At 41.0% G+C, this 18,468-nt stretch overlaps 2 protein-coding genes across 3 annotated transcripts in view; one reads left to right on the forward strand and one right to left on the reverse strand.

The window, feature by feature from the left end:
• On the reverse strand, positions 1-9,510 carry LOC134540556 (syntaxin-12). Of its 2 annotated transcripts, none has more exons than XM_063383372.1 (9): positions 9,423-9,510; positions 8,159-8,309; positions 7,437-7,506; positions 5,351-5,450; positions 4,460-4,619; positions 2,951-3,081; positions 2,120-2,275; positions 876-981; positions 1-118 (listed from the first exon to the last, which is right to left on the reverse strand). In XM_063383372.1, exons 2-8 carry the CDS (start codon positions 8,271-8,273, stop codon positions 889-891), a joined length of 825 nt encoding a protein of 274 aa, XP_063239442.1. In that variant the 5' UTR covers positions 8,274-8,309; positions 9,423-9,510; the 3' UTR covers positions 1-118; positions 876-888. The 2 variants fall into 2 exon arrangements, with proteins under 2 accessions (XP_063239442.1, XP_063239443.1); XM_063383373.1 differs by lacking the exon at positions 9,423-9,510 and adding an exon at positions 9,058-9,368.
• Positions 9,511-10,101: 591 nt separating this feature from the next.
• The window catches only part of LOC134540537 (trifunctional enzyme subunit alpha, mitochondrial), a 28,361-nt gene continuing 19,994 nt past the window's right edge, over positions 10,102-18,468 (forward strand). The window contains exons 1-4 of the mRNA XM_063383343.1: positions 10,102-10,268; positions 12,790-12,908; positions 14,075-14,347; positions 16,437-16,687. Of these exons, the coding sequence (XP_063239413.1) occupies positions 10,214-10,268; positions 12,790-12,908; positions 14,075-14,347; positions 16,437-16,687 (698 nt within the window). The 5' untranslated portion in view covers positions 10,102-10,213. The remainder of the gene's footprint in view (positions 10,269-12,789; positions 12,909-14,074; positions 14,348-16,436; positions 16,688-18,468) is intronic.

An 18,468-nucleotide genomic window follows, 5' to 3' on the forward strand; every position in this document is an offset into this window, starting at 1 on the left:
CGCACGAGGTGTCTGGCAGTCCGGGAATGCATGCTCGTACATTCGTAACATTATCGTAACATACACAAACCATTGCAGAGTAATATTTTCCAACACAAGTCGTCTTCCAGCCTCCCGCCTGAAATAAACCCAACCTTGCATTACCACAGACGCACAATGCACTTCAAGACATTCAAAAACGCAATCCTAGTTTCTGATTTTCACTATCTGTGCCGATTCGTAACATTTGATCTCGTTACGATGATGGGAACCAGAAATATAACATAACATTTCCAGTTCGTTCATATTAAAGGAGGATCAGATAGCAAGCAGGTGGAGCTGTGATATACCACAAGATTTAAAAAAAAGATTCGAAAGAATTTCTAAAATATTGAGTTTCCATTTGATTGTTTTCTCCATTAATCTACCGTTTTTTCTCCAAGGAAGGTCACTGTCTAGGTGATTTCGAGAGAAACCACCCCTAAAGGCAGAATTCAATTTACTCTTGATGAAATCTCGCCATTTCATTGTTGATGCCTTCTGCGTATCCATGGCAACGGCTCGTGCAACGACAGGGGCGTGCATGATGGAAAGTGCGAGTGTGTTGTGTCTGTACACTGCCACAGCGAAGCACGGGTGCTCTAGCTAGTTCAAACAGCCCAGGCCTCAGGGATATTACACTCCATGGCCCTGGTTTTAACTCATTTTTAAGAGTGGGTACAAAAGTTTAAATAAATACACTACAATAGCAGTAAATGTAAATAATACATTAAAAAAAGCTAAACCAATATCACAAGTCAGGTAAAAACTAGAGAAGATTTTCTTTTTTTTTCATTCCCCCTTTTTTAAAGTTTATGGGGGGAAAAGGGGGGGGGGGGGGGTCGATGCGTGCTCACCCGCCGGTCTTCATTATGACGTCTGCCAGGCGATGATGCCGACAATCACCGCCAACACGACGAGCAGACATGCCCCCAGGATGAACTTCTTCCTGCGGACCTTGTTCTGCAACGCAACACACATCCTCGCAGGGTTGCCACCCTGTCAAGACTATCATTCCCGACTCTTGCCGACCACGGCACACAACAAAGCACCTGAGGAAACCTGGCCGCTCACACAAAGTAATAACTACAGAACAAACTACAAGACACAAGTTAACATGAAAGGGATTCGGCAGCAGCAAATTGCTTTCTTAATGAGACTCAAACATCTTCATACCAAAATCGAAAAATGGCTTTTATTTAAGAGAAGAAAAAAAAAAACACAAAATACTACTGCTGTCTGGTTCTGATTTTTATTGGTGTGTTTGGTTCCAGTTCAGTTTTACATCAAAAACCTCATTTCACAGTTCCAGTTTCGGAAAAAAAAATAAAACCTAACTTTGGGCTGCACGAAATACGAACGAGGTTAACTGGTCATTATTTGGTTATTAAAAAACCTTAAGAAACATAGAAATTAGGATTACACTCTTTGCATTCGCCTACAACTTTATTTGTTTATAAGTAATTTAAAATCAACCTCAAACCTTAGAATAGATAGGCCAATGGTTGCTGGCATAAAAATCCTGACAGCAAAGATAAATTCTACCTTTTATCATCCATAATTCTTAGCACTCATTTATATATTATATTTTTCTTATAATTCAAATGCAGTATGTTCTTTATAACCGACAGTCAAAATTTACTTTATAACATAATATTTCACTTCCATAGTTTTTTTTACATGGTATTGGTAGGCCTGTGTGAATATCAGATTTTTTGTTGAATTGAAATAGGAATGATTTTTTTTTTAGGGGAAATAAGGTAAATTAAAAAAAATTTTACACTGATAACCCCTGAAGTACAAAAGGTGAATAATTTTCATCATACTCATCCTGTTACCATTCCCCAAGATATTGCACTTTTAACACATATATTATTTAAATAAATTAATAAAACTGTAAACTTAGTTTGTGAAACGAAACGTTTAAAGTGTGGAATGTTTGTAATCCGTTGTTAACATTTTTAATTTCTTGTAGCTTTATTTTATTTTGGACCGCCGTGACCTGGACTCTGATTCGAGGGGGTAGAGACGAAGGTACTCTCCGGGGATCGTCGTGGGAGCGCTAGACGCTTGTGCACCGGCACGGCGCGGCGCGGCGCACCTTGTAGTTGCTGGCCTGGCGCAGCTGGCTGGTGCCCTCGCCCACGAACACCTCCGTCTTCTCCACGCTCGCCTCGATGCTGTCCACCACCTCCCCCTGCTCGTGCACCATCGCGCCCAGCTCCTTGAAGATCTGGTTCACGTCGTAGATGTCGCTCTGCGGCACACACACGCGCCCTCACTCGCTGTCATATAGCTACTTGGAAACAAATGGACAAAAAAAATTGTTCAGTTAAAAAAAATTCGCAACTTTGACTTCAAGGAAACACTATCCGTTTAGAACATATAAAAGAGTGGTGTTGTTATTTTTAGGAAGAGGAAAAGATGGTCCTATGATCTTGATTATTCTAATACTAATATATGCAGCTAGCAATCCTTGAATGGTTCATGCACCGGGGAACAGTTGGAGATGAGAACTAACGCACACCCACAGAAGAAGAAGTCTACATCGGCCGATGAACCTGAACAGGTATCACGGACAACGCGACGACGACGGCACGGACGAACACGTTCCAAATCAAATACCAGACGGCACAAGAGATCCACGGAAGGAACTCTCGTCATGAAAAAAAAAAATTAACAACAGTCGACTGGACAAGTTTCAAAACTAAATATAAATGCCGACCAGAAATACCCGTGCAAAGTAAAAACATGCGACATCATAATATATTAATTTATTTCACATGAATTGTATCACTCTTATCAGAAGTATTAAGAAATGAATTTTTAATTTATTTCTTTAACAGCACAATGTTTTTCCTTGGTAGTTCAGGGGGACAACGGCATGGCCCTCATCGTAAGCAGTTCCTCGCGGAGAGGACGAGGGACGCACCTCCAGCTGGCGGATGGCCTGCTCCTGCTCCTCCAGCATCTGCAGGTTCAGCTCGTCGTCCAGCTGCGACTGGGCCTGCGCCGGGCCGCGGCTGTCCTGCAGCTCTATCAGCTGGTCGCTGAACCTCGGCCCTGCGCACAGCACCCCGCCCGCTCCGTCCCTGCCCGACACCCGACCCGCTCTTCCTTCGGCGCGACGAGACCAGCTTCAATGCAACCTTCACGTGACACATCCTTGTGAAACGTTTCAGAGAATAGCTACTCGGCCAGACAGACGTGAAGAGAGCGTTATGCTATCTACGTTGCTGGGCTCGTTTTCGTTTCTCCTCTTTGTGCGAGATTTCGTTACCCCGGCCCAAAAAAGAAATACAACCAATCAGGGGCGCAACAACTAAATTTCCAAAGGGAAGGGGGGGGGCAATATACCTTTTTAAAAAGAATCATCGATCCCCCCTATTGAAGCAGGGGGTCCGGGGATCCTCCTTCGGGAAAATTTGTGTATTTCAAGGTGGAAAATGGTGCTATTTAAGCAGTTTTATTATCTAAAAATTTATTACACAGCACTTTATTTGCCCCCGTTTGCCCCCACTTCAAGGTTTCAGAGAGGGGGGGGGGGGGGGGCAAAATACCTTTGCCCCCCCCCCCCCCCCCCCTGTTGCGCCCCTGCAACCGATACAGACAGACATGAACGAAATGATAAGACAAGAGAGTGTGCGCATGCGCTTGTTTCAGAAAATAGTTATAGGTGTCCTATACAGTCAGCTGTGAGTGCCTTGAATTTTATATTTGCCACCAGCGTGCTTTGCGTTCCTTGTTCAACCAGTGGCGTGGAGAGCGCTGTTGAGACAGTCCCTGCATTTCCCGCATAGGTAGCTCTACCTGTTATGAATTTCATATTTCTTTCCAAGATTTGGCATGTTCCAAATGGAAGAATTGTTTGAAGAAACGGTAACATGCACCGTTTTTCTGGTCCTGAGCAGTTATTATGAAGTGAGAAATAATCTTGTTCATTAATGTTTATTAATTTATTTATATTTTAATCAAATTTCTAATAATACAAAAAAAGGTTAGGATTCTTAAATACTTAAAAAAGAAATGGAAAGCCAAGCAACCTTGCACTGTGTTATTAAGAAATATACTTCATGCCGACTAACATTAATTAAATTTAATACATTAAAATTTAATTTTTTTTATTTAAGTAAAGTTCTTATAAAACTCTGAATTATTTCATAATTTTAGTTGCATTTCGGTACCTAATGGTATTTTTCGTTAATATTTCGGTTTCATCGCAATTCACCATGTAATCTAGTCCCTGACGATGACTAAATCAACGCTTGTACCGAAATATCTAATGCTGATGAATCTTCAGTTATGAATGAAAATAATTTCTCGTGTTTGTCGTACAGCGTCGACAAGGCGACAAACAAAGGGACATCCGTCTACTTGACAACGTCCCGCTTGCTCGACAAGCTTCAGGTTCAACACAAGACGGGCCGACAAGCGCCCGCACCTCGGGAGCCCGCGAAGGGGTCGTCCAGACCGGAGTTGGCGCGCACGCGCTGCATCTTCTCCTTCTCCTTCTGCGCGGCGCGGCGCTGCGTCGCCTGGAACGTGTTGAGCGCGGACGTGAACTCGTCCGCCAGCCGCTCCTTCTGCATCTTCCACTGCCTCTGCGGGCGAGCGACACTTCCTTTAACACCTGATACACCTGGACACCGTCGTTCATCAACTACTGCACCATTTCAAACAAATAACAAGTCATCACCATCGAGTTCGTTATAATTTACTGTAAAATTCCTAAACTTTATTCAAAACCTTTGACTGAAACAATTTTTGATGAAATGAACTATTACCGCAAAAACAGGGGTAAATATTTATAAAAAAAAATTAAAAACTTCATAGTAGGTATCAAATTTTTTGGAATTCATTTAAAACCATCTCAATACTATGTTAAACCTTGGTCCAAATTTTTATATGACCACATATCAGTGCAAAGGATGAACAATAGTGTCTGAAATTAAAAAAAAGTACATCTACCTTAGAAAGCATAATATGAGACGATATGAATAAACAAATTAATTTATTAATAAATGAGCAGATGGGCTCAAAACTCATCGAAATATAGGTCATTAAAGACAATGCGGGGTGATGAGATAAGAATTGATAATTGACGGTAACGGGTGGGGAAACCCATCAGCTCATGAACCCGGATGTGACCGTGCTGCTCATGAAACCCAGATATCCTCCTTCTTAGTGGAAGAGTGAACTGACCACTTTATCAACGCAGTCCTAGCATCAGACACGAAGCTGTCAAGCAAAGCACATCCGCGTTGGCGGCAGTCCTAGCATCAGACACGTACAAAGGTAGCACAGATCCGCGAGGACTGCTGCGTTGGCGTACCTGCTCGGAGCTGGAGGCGGGGGCCGGCAGGCTGGACAGGTCCTTGAGGTTGGCACTCGTGTCCTTGGCTAGCTGCTGTGTGTAGTGCTGTATCTGGTGGCTGCCAAACACAGTGCATCGTGAACCTCCAAACTGCTAGAGCAAATAACAAACGCACCCCTGAACACAGAGCACTCGGTTGTTCCACACGCCCACGATGGCACCGACACGGCAAGGCTGTTCGTAGACTCACGCGAGCTACAACTGGCCTGCGCACTTCCAAGGCAGCAGTATTTGTTTGCCATAATCTTTAGACATTAATGTTCAATAATAAACCAAACTGAGTGGTGCTGGACATTCGTAAATATCCCACATCAGCATGGCCGTGGAACGAGAAAAAATCATCAAAAGCACAAAAAAAAAATTGGTTGTCTGTAAAGTCGGTTTACGGACGACAGTTTAACGTGAGGTCATAACAAAACTGATGAAATGATTAATCCAGAAGAAAAGGAAATATCATATCCAGCCTGAGACAGCCGTAATAGATTTTTGCAATCAAACCATTTAGGCATTAAAAATATTATATTCTTTGAGGAAGAAATTTTTTTTTTAATTTTTCTATCTTTTGTATGATAAAATCTACCTCTGCATACTTTTATGAATAAAATTAAATCAATTTTATTGAATTATCACTATTTTGTATGGATACAAAGGAGTGAAATGAAATCTACAATTTAATTAATAAATTTACTTTTATTTGCATTCATTAATTAAAATATATTTATTACTTTTGAAGTGTCGTGCACGCCGTATTTATTTTTACAAGTACAAAAAAAATTCACAGTTGCCGAGTTTTGAACCGATAACTTTTGAATTGGAAGTCATTCACGCTAACCACACGACCACGAGACCATATTAAAACAATTGTTTCAGATGGTATAAATTAATAATATTCCACGCACGATATTTGTTTGAATTTCTTTTAATTAGCATATTCTCTGTTGGACTGAAAATATTTACACGCTCGTGGGCTTATAACTATAATACGGTGTGTGATTTAGTTGATCAAATAATAACTCATGACAAATAATTACCAATGTCAAACTAAAGTGTGAAAAGTATCATACCAGCAATAAATATTTAGTTACACAGCTAAAATAATACTCATACAACACTGTTTAAATATACTGATTTACACTAGTAATTAAAATAATACGTACTTGTAAGAACGCCATTTCCTTGCGAATATACTCCCGTGGCGTGGTGCACAACAATAACCTCGAACCCCGGACGAGTTCTCTGTACTGTCCGCAACATACCAGAGAGATGCCACGCATGCGTATTTTAGTGGGACATCCGTAGTGGGACAATTACGTGCGTGCAGCCAGCGTTCATCGATTTATTAGACGTCACGTCAAAAAAGAAAATGATTGACCAGCTAGAGGTAAAATACGGCTGTGTTTTAGTGATGTGTACTGCAACTTTATCTGTACGTCAGTCTCACACTAGTGTTGCGACAGTGCTGCGATTGGCTCACGACATCCACCGACGAGGTTGAAAACATTCTTCTAGGAATTTGAAGGGTCATATTTATACTCGCTCGGCATGCGTCCGTGCAGATGCAACCAGACTTTCGCACGTCACCATAGCGTGACTGCCGGAAACTGCGGACGATACTTCCTTGTCAAACGGCCGCCCAACTGGTGGATAGGGTGTAATTGCCAGACGAAGGATGAAACACTGTCCGTTGTGAACAGAAAAGCTATACGAGATCACGGCCGGTGACATTATGTGCCGGACACGGCAATGTCACGTCACCGGTGTGTGTAAATCTGCCTTCATTAATGTTTGTCTATTAGGGACACTGCTTCAACCGTGCTTTTCGGTAATCCATGATCTCCTTGTCAGTCACTGCCCTGGATGACTGGGAGTCTCCAACTATTTGTATTTGATCTACAACTATAAAGAGAAGTGCATCAAAAAAACAAAACGCTTGTCAGCAAAGGTTAGCTGGAAGTTAAAACTCCATTACTTCCATCAGAGTTGCTGTGTGTGTCGGGACCGGCAGACGCCCCGACTGAGCCGCTCCGTCGGGAGCCGTACTCACAGCTGGTTCCTGAGCTCCTGGGAGTCCTGTGGCGTGTCCAGCTGGTTCACCATCTTCTGCATCGACGACACTGCAAGCAACATTCCCGGCACTCGCCGCTGCCCTCGCATTGGCAACACTGGCCCAAGCCACCAGACAAGCGCCACAAGCATTCAAACAATGTTCAGTGAAAAAAGCAGGCCTTACAAAACAACTCAACACTAAAGTAACAGACAATGGATGGTAGATGGAGAAAAAAAAATTGATGAACAATGTTAGAGAAATTAATGAAAATTATAAAATTTCACACCGATAACCTCTTAAGTTTACAAAGTCAATTTTTTTCTTCATACCTATTCGGTTACCATTCCCCAAGATATCATACTTTTAACATGTAATATATATAAAAAAATTACAATAAATATTGATTCTGGAAATTTAGTTTGAGAAACAAACATTTAAAGGGTTGAATGTTTCAACACCATATTTTTTTTTATTTTTTTTTTATATATATATATTCTTGAATGGTATTTAATTTTTGAAACTTGAGACACAGATTCAGATTCAAGAGGTATATTCAAGGTACCTTTCAGGATTTGAATTCGAGAAAATTGGGATTCAACCCATCACTACTGTTTATTTAGGGACTCTTCCATAACTTTCCTGATCAGTCCTTCAGTTTCCTTCATTTTCCATGACTTTTGTGACCCGTCGACAAAGTGAAATACTTTACAGGTACCTACCATTTTGAGATATTTTCTGAATACTGGTGCCGACCGTTTGGGCCAGTTTCTGGAAGTCCTTCTCCCGGCCCGGACCGCCGTTGTGGTACGACGAGAAGCTGTAGTTGTTGTCCATGTTCGCTCGCGAGTCCTGTGGCTGCCTGCTGGGGAACTGCGGACATCAACAAACAGACCGTCATTTCTTTCCTTCGACGCTTTATTTCAATACGTGCGTCGAATCACACATACATCTCAGAGTTACTCTTAAAGGTTTGTGCAAAAAGTGAAAAGAAATAGGCCATAAGGTAAAAATGGGGATGGCTACTAAAATTATTTGAGCAGTAACAGAAATTGGTCCTGTCTAGTCAAGGGTGTATCTGCGTTGGTGAGGCGGGATGGTAATTGCTTCTAGCGTGATGTTTCCTCTGGACTGGCGCGCAGTAGTTATTTCGTCATGCACAGGACAACTATGAGATTACATGGCGGGGAAATGAAGATAAAGGTGTAATGCAAGTCCCTCAAGTGCTTTCCTGAATCTATACCAAGTGGTTTCATGGCAAAAAAATTATTCTGAAAACACAGTTTTAGCTATTTTCACTCTCCTAACAATACAGTTTAAAAATTAAAACAGAAACACAACTACTTAACTTCCCTCGGCTTATCATTTTCATGAACAGACCCAACTCTGATAGCGAGAGAAGTTATTTAACGGTGTGGTTTATTCTGAATCTCTGCTGCCAGATTGTTGATTCCGTAGAGAACTTCGTTTTACTAACCTAACAAGGTCCTGCCTTCACCTAAGGTGTTTTTGTATGCATGCTAACAGGGCATATAAAGAAAGGTCATCAAGCACAGATACTGGAAAAACCATATTAATTTCACAAACAGCTTTTTAGGAAACCTACAGACAAAATGTATACTTAAGTGATAACGGAAAGTACATCCGCCCGATATCAAAGCCAACTTATTAACGTAGATTTTGGTACGACCGGTAGAGTTTTATCGGTTTAAGTCATTCACGCTGTTGCTCTCGGATATCTAAATTATTACTAAAGCCGTGGCCTACAACTGCTTAATATTTCCTCACATACACATAAAACTCTAAAACAATCTACGCACTGACAGAAAAGCCCATTTGCAACAATTGACATTGAGACAGACGCATAGAAAATATTAAACCAAATATTGGTTCAATGATAATTTTTTTATTATTTCCTACTAGCTAAATCTACGAAACTAACTACATCTACAGCATTTATAAAACTGATAATTTTAAAATCCTTACCTCAGTATGGCTTAGCAGTACAATAACACTGTCACCTGATCTTGACAACTCATGATATCGATCCTATCACATTAGCCAGAGAACAGCTGTGGGAAAGAAAGAGCACTTCACTAAAGTATGCTCCTTCTCAAGTTGACAGACTAGCCAATAGATAGCAGTAAAAGGCTATTACAACTAAAATTACTTTAGGGCCGTATTCCAAAACACAAAAATAAGGGTTTAGGTGTTGAATATGCGATATATTTACACTAACCATATTCCAAGTACACGATAGGGCACGGCCAGTCTCTTATATTTAGGGCACTTGCCGATCTGATACCTTACAGGGGTTCAGTTAGGACACGTTTTGGAATATGATCCGAGAGTTAGGGTACGTCAGTTGCCCAACAAGGCAGTGCATATTCGCTTCCTTACTCAAACGTCTTGGAATACCGCCTTAAGTCTCCCTCTCTTACCCGGAACCCCCCCCCCCCCCTCTCCACAAACACTTGGTTTTAATTTCGGTTAGAAAAGGTGATATTTTTTCACAAGTGTATCTAATAATTTCAATTTATAAAGTAAAATAGGTTGTAGAATAAATCTCCGTCTACCGTATTATTATTCTACGTTGCCATAACATGACCTTTGAATGAGTAGACTGACCCCGATGCATCGAGCCCCCGATGATTGCCATAGACAATCCATCACTTTAATCTGTGTTGCATGTATGTGACTGTTGATTGGGAGAGTGCTTCGGTGTGGTTGTGGGAGTGAATGTAGATATTTTGAATGCGAGAAATAATTTAGTGAGCATGATGTTACGGTTCGCAGCATCAAAATGTTCGCGCGTGTCTTTGAAGTATTTAGGTAATTTAACCTTTACGTATCATTAAATATATTTTCTTAAAATATTTTACTTTAAATGTTGTTCCATTTACAATAATTTATTTTAATGCTTTTATTTATTTATTTATTTATTTATATTCTTGGGTTTGAAAGTCAGGAAAATCATTTTATATTTAATTTTTGGTTTTTGGTGTAATGAGGTTATGTTTAAGTGCACTTTGGACTGTTGGCTATAAGGTTCGGCCAGTGGTTTTTATTTCGCTGGATAATTAACCTGTCATGAAAAAATATAAATATTTTTTATCAAAAATTATTCATTGTTTGCCCCTCTCTCCCCCCTTCTCCATATTTTTTTATTAAAAAAAAATAAATCTTAAATGTACTTAATTCTGAAGTTTAAGGTTTTTCTGAAAAAAAATGAAAATACAAGATAATGGTCTGCGAGATGGACCATGGGTATGTGGAGGAGAAGGGCAAGAGGCCATCTAAGATAGTTAGGTAACTGGGGTGGGAAATGCTGCATGGAGAAGAAGAGTAGAGAGGTTTGTAGGACGTAACTGCAATAAAGAGATGAGGGAAGGGAGGCTGGAGAAAGAAGTGGGTACAGAGGAAGGAAAGATCGTAAGTTGGAAGCTACGGGTGGAGTGGTGATGCTGACGGAGGGAGTGGTAGCGGATGAGGGATGCAAGTGAGACATGCAAAGGACCTAAGGGAAATGCTGAAGTGAGAAGTAAGGGGAGCACTACTTGCCACTGATTGGAAAATTTTAAGTTCTAGGTAGTTCCTACCTGATCCATAAAATTGTTTTTGTCTAAGCTTCCCTCATCTCATTTTTAATCACAATTCTGTACCGTTCTGCTCCTTGGAGAGTAAGTAGAGCACAGATCAGAAGGCACTCCTGCTTATTTACAGCTTTTTATTCCTTATTTTCAATAATTAATTTTTTTTTAAAGTAACTAGAGGACATGTATGACCTTCCCTCTCTCTCGCTCTGTTCCTGTTCAAAAGTTTCTGTAAAAGAGCAGAGTCGCAGCTTTTCCGTAAAATAAAATTGGAAAATGCTCATTTTCATTATTTCAGATGACTCTTGACTATCCCCAGAAATGACGTTATGAAAGTCCCTATACGCCATGAATATCTCTTTAGCAAATCATGATACTATATATATTAATGCTGTCGTACATGAGTAGCTGCTTCTGGGGAAAAAAAAGGTGAAATCAACAAACTTGAAAGTTTGGTTAAGTTAGGTAAGCTATATTTATGATATGTAAAAGAATTTTAAAAGTATTTTATTTTTATAATTTTACTGCTACTAATGTAACTGACCTTACATAACCAATCCATCACTTTTTTTTATTATTACCCTTTTTCCCATAATCCTCTGTTATGTGTAGAATATTTCTACATAGCTGCTAAATTAAAACCGGAAGCATCATGTACCACAGGATCAATGTATGTACAGGATCATGCCATAAGAATCAAGTGAACAGGAAATTTTTTAATGCTTGGATGTGTTTTATGGATCATTTCACATCAACATAAAACACAGAAAGAAAAACTCAGTTGTGGTAAAAACACTCACTATTTGGGAGGTTCTTAAATAGCTTTCGCTCACGCTGCTTTTGACATACCTAGCGCTCTTCAATTTAATGACAAACATTCACGTCTGGATGCACTTTACTGCAAGGTAACAAAATAAGATTTAATCACAGTCGTAAACAGTTGTAGCGTAGTAAAATAACGTTAAAAATAACTTGTTATAATTATTATTATTGTTCACAAAAGCCTCAACTCTGCACTATTTGTGTTATGTACCTTCAGGAGGAGTTAACCATTTTACCAGGGCCGGATTCAGAGGTCTGGAGGCCTCGGGGCAACAGAGGAGCGGAGGCCCCCTGGCCCCAAATTATTTTACAAATAAAATGAACAATTTTTTTCAGTCGAGTTTCCCATAAATAATTTATTGTGAAATCAAGTAGATTCTCTTAGTATTTAAAAAACATACATAAATATAATCGGAGACAATAATTATATGAAATTAAATTTTAGTGTTAATGAACGGAACCTTCTGAGCATTTTTCGCAGAAAAAATCATTGATGATTTCGCTGAAATCCAATTCCCTGAGTAAATCGCTTTCAATGCTCAGGAGAGAAAGCTTCGATAAACGGTTTTGTCCCATCGTGGTTCGGAGCCTATTTTTTATAATTTTCATTTTTGTAAATGAGCGCTCTCCAGTGCAATTTGAAATCATCAAAACCAATTACATTCCCAATGCAATTTCAAGGTTTGGAAATGTAGCTCTGAAATTTTGAGCTGCGAGAATTTGGTAGTAAAATAGTTCCGGAGATTGGTCTTTTCCATAGTCCTTTTTGTATGAGTCTGTTTGTGGGGGCCCTCTGTTTGTGGAGGCCCCGGGGCTTTCGCCCCGGTTGCCCTCCCCTAAATCCGGCCCTGCATTTTATACATTGTGAGAACTCTAATTAGGAGTGTGTGACAGTCGTAGCTGATGTACGTCTCAGCACTCTTGTGCTTCATGTTCAGGTTCGGTGCAGAGAAGCACGCGACTGTACGCTACGACCTCCGCGGGATCGCAGCAGCACCTGCAATGCAAGAAGGTGGACAACGTGTGTGTCATCACCCTCGACTCTCCGGGATCTAAGGTACGTTAGCTTCTTGTTTGTAACATCTTTGAGTATCCCCTTTGACAGCGTCCAGGAGCGCCCGCAGGTGGGGAGATGGGATGTATTACCCTGCTCCCCAAAAAAAAAAAAAAAATTTGTATCATTGCCACCAGTATAAGGAAAGAATTTGAAAGCAAACAGCAGGCAAAGTGTTTCTATTCTCTCCCTTCCCCCCACCCCACAATAATTATCAAAATAAAATAAATGTTATTTTCTTCTTAATAGTTGGTATTCACTGAGCCTCATGGTGTTTTTTTTTAGCCCATACTTTGTTTATTTGAACAGGAGCCGCAGTGTAGCAGTCCTACACATTATCACCAGGTGTCTGTGGGCTACGACAGTCTCGTAGAGGTCATTAAAGAAACAACAAGAAACAATAGTCGTTTTGTATCATAGTGCCACCATGTAGAAACTACAATCACTATAAGTCAAACATATTGAATCCTAAGATTATCAGGTACAAGCATGTGCGATAAACAAACTAAAATAAAAAATAATCTTTTCCTGCAGTGCTTCTTTGAAATCCGAATTCATTACAAAAACAGAAATAATCTTGAAAGTTTCCTGTGGAATGTACAGAAATCACAGCACATTTGTTTACATCATCGACTAAGTGGCTCTCTTAAAATGCACCCTTTTTGTAATGGTTTGAGCTCATGAAGAACTTATTAAAATGAGTAACTGCATTAAGAAAACTGTATTTACTGTGTTCAGCTGTTCTCTAATGGAAGAGGTGTTTCATTATGTTGGGTATGCGTTGAATGTCGCTGCATGTTGGAACTGAGAGATGAATAAATCGTCGGCTTACTTCTAAAACCTCATAACTACATTTCAGTCAATTTTACAGGAGAACTTATGAGCTTTTGGAGCACGGTTTCTTACTGACAAAGATACGAGGTTTTTATAATTTGTGAATATAAAAGAGACTTAAGTAGAGTTGACTCACCAGGTTTTAACAGCATATGCACTGTGAAAAAAAAGGAAAAAAAAAAAAAAATACACCAAACACATCCGGAATATAAAAGTGGGAAAATCTGGACTTACGAGGTTTCAGAAGTAAGCAGACGAAATGAACCGGTCTTCAGACGTGTTGCCGTGGTGGTGTCTCGCGGAGGGTAGCACGGACGTGCGCGCGCCTGTGGCAGGTGAACACGCTGGACCGGGTGGTCATGGAGGAGATGCGCGCCGCGCTGCGCCAGGTGGAGGCGGACGCCAGCGTGCAGGCCGCCGTGCTCGTCTCGGGCAAGCCCGGCTGCTTCATCGCGGGCGCCGACGTCAACATGCTGCAGGCGTGCCGCACGGCGGAGGAGGTGGCGGCCGTGTCCCGCGCGGGCCAGGAGATCCTCGCCGGCGTCGAGGCCTCCAAGAAGCCGGTGGTGGCGGCCATCCAGGGCTCCTGCCTGGGCGGCGGGCTGGAGGTGGGTCCCCGCCCTCGCCACTCCACACGCCCGCTCCGACATGTGCTGGGGTTACTCTGTTGCCTACCCAGGGCTCCTGCCTGGAGGTGGGTCCCCGCCCTCGCCACTCCGCCGCCCGCCCGCTCCGACATTCCAGCATTCGCGATGCCTCACATTCAGGGCCGGCGCGTCCACACAGGCGAACCAGGCGACCGCCCAGGGCGCCAAGTAGCTGGGAGCGGCGCAGCACGACACATAACAGCTCGTATAATATGTTTAACAATTATTGAAACTATATGAAAATGGATTTTTGTAACAGTTTCGAATGTTTATATTGATATAAGTAATTATTTAAAAGTCCACGGTGACCTGTTTATGATTTGTAATAAGTAAAAAAGTAAAAAAAAAAGCCTGCTTACATTTGATTGTTGACAAAATCGTAGGCTTAGGTGATGTATTTTGAGGCAAGGAAAAATTTTTTTGGGGTGTCCGGCAGGGGGAGGGCATTAAGGTTTTTCGCCTAGGGCGCCAATTTACCTTGCACCGGCCCTGCTCACAATTTCTGTGTTTACTCTGTTGCAAGGCAAGGCCCCCCCTACCCGGGCACACACGCGGTGCGCAGAGCTTCAGGGAAAACAGCGCAATTTGAAAACTTGAGAAGATATCAGAGTGGGGGGCCTGTTCGCGAAAAGCATTTAAGAATCAACTTAGAGCCGATAAGCAGTTTTGTTTCCGGATTAAGTTTTTGAACTGTATTTTTTAGAAGGGTTAAAATGTTTGAAAGGCGTGTTTTCAGAGTAATTTTGAGCCATAAAACAACCGGTACAGATTCTTAAAAGACTTGAATTAAAACTTTATCTTCATTTCTCTGCCATATAATGCAATCGTTACCACTACACTATACACGACAAAAGAGCTGCGCTATTTCCGAGCGTTGTGCTTAGAGGTGATACCGCATTACAAACACCAGCAAGCATCATGCTTATCATCCCGCCTCACTGACACACACCCTTGACTAGGTAGGCCTCTTGAGATGCACCCTTTTAGTGAAAGTTTGAGCTAATGAAAAACTTATTAAAATGAGTAACTGCATTAAGAAAACTGTATTTAGTGTGTTCAGCTATTATTTAATGGATGGTATATGTTGAAAGTCACTGCTCATTGGAACTAAAAGATAAATAAATAAACAAACAAAAAATATTTTCCACTAATCACTCATAGTACTTTGGCTTATAGAAGTTAAGGCTAATAGTAACTTGGGTGAAATGTTGGTTTAGTTAGGTCAGTTTCAAGAATATCACTTAAAATTACAATTTAAAAAAAAATTTAAATGTTATCAACATAGCTAACCTAACTTAACCAGTCTTTCATGTTGATAATATCCTGATTACCTCCAGAAGCAGTGATATGGAACCTTTACTCCAGAAGCAGTGATAAAGAACCTTTACATGTAAAGAAACAACTTTTAATGTTTCAAGAAACAATGTGGTGTTTATTCTACATGCTTAGACCCCTTATTGTACATCCATCCCACCTAGCTTCAATAAGCCATCCTTCCACCAAGCCTGCGTGAAGCTTTGAGTAAGTGAATCAAACAAAGCTCTCTTTAATATTTAATTTCATTTGGCCAGGATATTTGCTCTTCGTTTAATTTTTAACTTCAAATGTGATGCAAAGGTGCGTCTGATGTGAAGCTTCAAGTTAGTTGCAAATCTTTAAAATATTGGGAGCCTAAAATTCACTTATGAAAATATTTTTTTTTATTTTTTTTTATTTTTGCTGTAATAGTCGTTACTTTTTAAAAAAAAATTAAGATCTGCCAATCAGTTTGTTTGTGTGAATGCTCAGTATTTAATATCATGGCATGTTAATTTCATAAAATTTATTGAATGAGGTTATCCGTAAGGCCCAATCGATTAATCACTTATCCAGTTCAAAATTTAGGAGTGTTAACCAATTTTTTTTTTTTTTACTTCAACCCTGTATTTTATGAAATAAGTGTAAATACAGGTTTGCAGAGAGCGACATTCCCGATTCGATGCGATGCGACTGCGAAAAATTTAAAAACGTTTGAAGTGAGGTTAGGTTGACAGCTACCGGGCTGTGGCAGGTGGCGCTGGCGTGCCACTACCGCGTGGCGGTGCGGGACCGCCGCACGGGCCTCGGCCTGCCCGAGGTGATGCTGGGGCTGCTGCCCGGGGGCGGGGGCACCCAGCGCCTGCCCCGCCTGGTGTCGCTGCCCGACGCGCTGGACCTGGCCCTCACCGGCCGCACCGTGCCGGCCGAGCGCGCCCGGCGCCTGGGGCTGGTGGACCTGCTGGTGGACCCGCTGGGGCCCGGCCTGGCCCCGCCCGGCGACAAGTGAGTCCGCTTCTACGCTGTGCACGCAGGGGCGGGGGACGAGCGGGACCAGACACCCCCCCCCCCTTCCCCCCCAGGGTTAAAGATATTTTAATATTAAATTCATAAAATGAAAAAAAATAAATATTTAGTATGATATTAAAAAAAATTCAATGACAATGTTGGAGTAAACTGACTCCATAAAACTGACTTTTATGAAGTTACGGCCAGTATTTTTAGATAGCCTAAAATCAGCAATATTGAACACATATTTTTCAACATTTTCCCGGAGGAGGACCCCCGGACCCCCCGCCTAGCTGGGGGGTATTCCATACCCCCCAGGCCCCCCCAGAGAGGCCCTAGCCTTCTGCCTGACCCCCCCCCCCTCCCCCCCCCCCTCCTCCGAGCAAAATCCAGGGCACGCCACTGTGTGCACGAGCACCTTCAGGGGGGTTTCGGGAGGAGGTGGGGGGAGATGAAACCTCTTTGTCTGCTGCTTGCTTTGAAATTCTTTCGTCTTGTTGGTGGGGATTATGTAATTTATTTTTTAGGATTTCCAACAATTAGGATGAAAAACAAGTTTTGGCCCCGGCCGTAACGTACTGACAAACTATTTCGAATTATTATCTTTGAAAAATTTGTGCAACGGGAGCGCATGACTTGATGTAAGCTTTTGGACACACGCCATTGCTATGCACCATATTCCCGTTGCGGAGTATTGTATGGTGTTTATATCCTGACAGCGGCAATTTTTTTTTGCTTAATTTGTGTTTTTTCGTAGTTTTCTTCTGCAGACGTAAATGTGCATAGCAATAATGGCGTATGTCCGAAAGCTTGCATCAAGTTATTTAAAATTAAATAAAAATTATATTCTTCGGTTCTTCCATTTTATTTTCTGAACCGTTTTAAATTCCATAACTTTTCTGTTTTTCCTATTTTTAAACTAACAGCAAAAAAAAAAATTTCTAGTGTAAAACAATTCATAGAAAAAATGAAAAATTCAGTTCCTGTGGTCAGCGAAAACATGAAAATCTGTAGGCATGCATGCATACAGCGTGGTCACCACATGCGCTAAAATTGAAACTTTATAATTTCATTATCCACAAAAATATATATTTAAAAATTTGCTTGAAATATGAAACTAAGCAATTAAGTACACAACGTAGGTTATCACTGGAGGACCAACATGAGGACAAGAAACTTGTGATGAACTGATGAGTTACAAAGAAGTGTAAAAAAATTATACAATCAGCATTATTTTAATTTACTGTATGAACATACTTTAGCTTTGAATGTGGCACGTGTTGCAGGATCTAACTTCGGTAATAAAAATAATAAAAGTTAAAAAATTGAACAGAAAAACCAAATAATTTTTATTTGGTCTTTAGGTTAAGTTCATGTCATTGTGATTATGTGATTAAATAGAAAAGTAGTGGCTCGAGATAAGATAATTTTTTTTTTACATCTAGAATACTAGTGCAATTGGGTGAATGGAAAAGGAAATATTATATTTTTTTAACAGTTCTACTGACATTTTTTTCGCTATCTCTGTCCTTCCTCGTGGTCATTTCCCAAACGGGCAAAACCCTTGCCGCAAAATGAAAACCGTCTGCAAAGCTGGTTCTGGGAGTGGTCAGCTGACAAAAAAAAAAATCATCCCTGGTTTTCTGTTCCCATCCCCATCATTGAGCACGCTACTTTGTTGTGTTAAACGGTTCATTTAGCTCTGGTCTCAACACCCTACAACTCTCCCTCCTCTTACAACTCCCCTCCTCCTTCAACTCCCCTCCACCTACAACTCC

Source organism: Bacillus rossius, chromosome 17 (genome assembly GCF_032445375.1).
Source record: "Bacillus rossius redtenbacheri isolate Brsri chromosome 17, Brsri_v3, whole genome shotgun sequence".
NCBI classification, from domain to species: Eukaryota; Metazoa; Arthropoda; class Insecta; order Phasmatodea; family Bacillidae; genus Bacillus; species Bacillus rossius.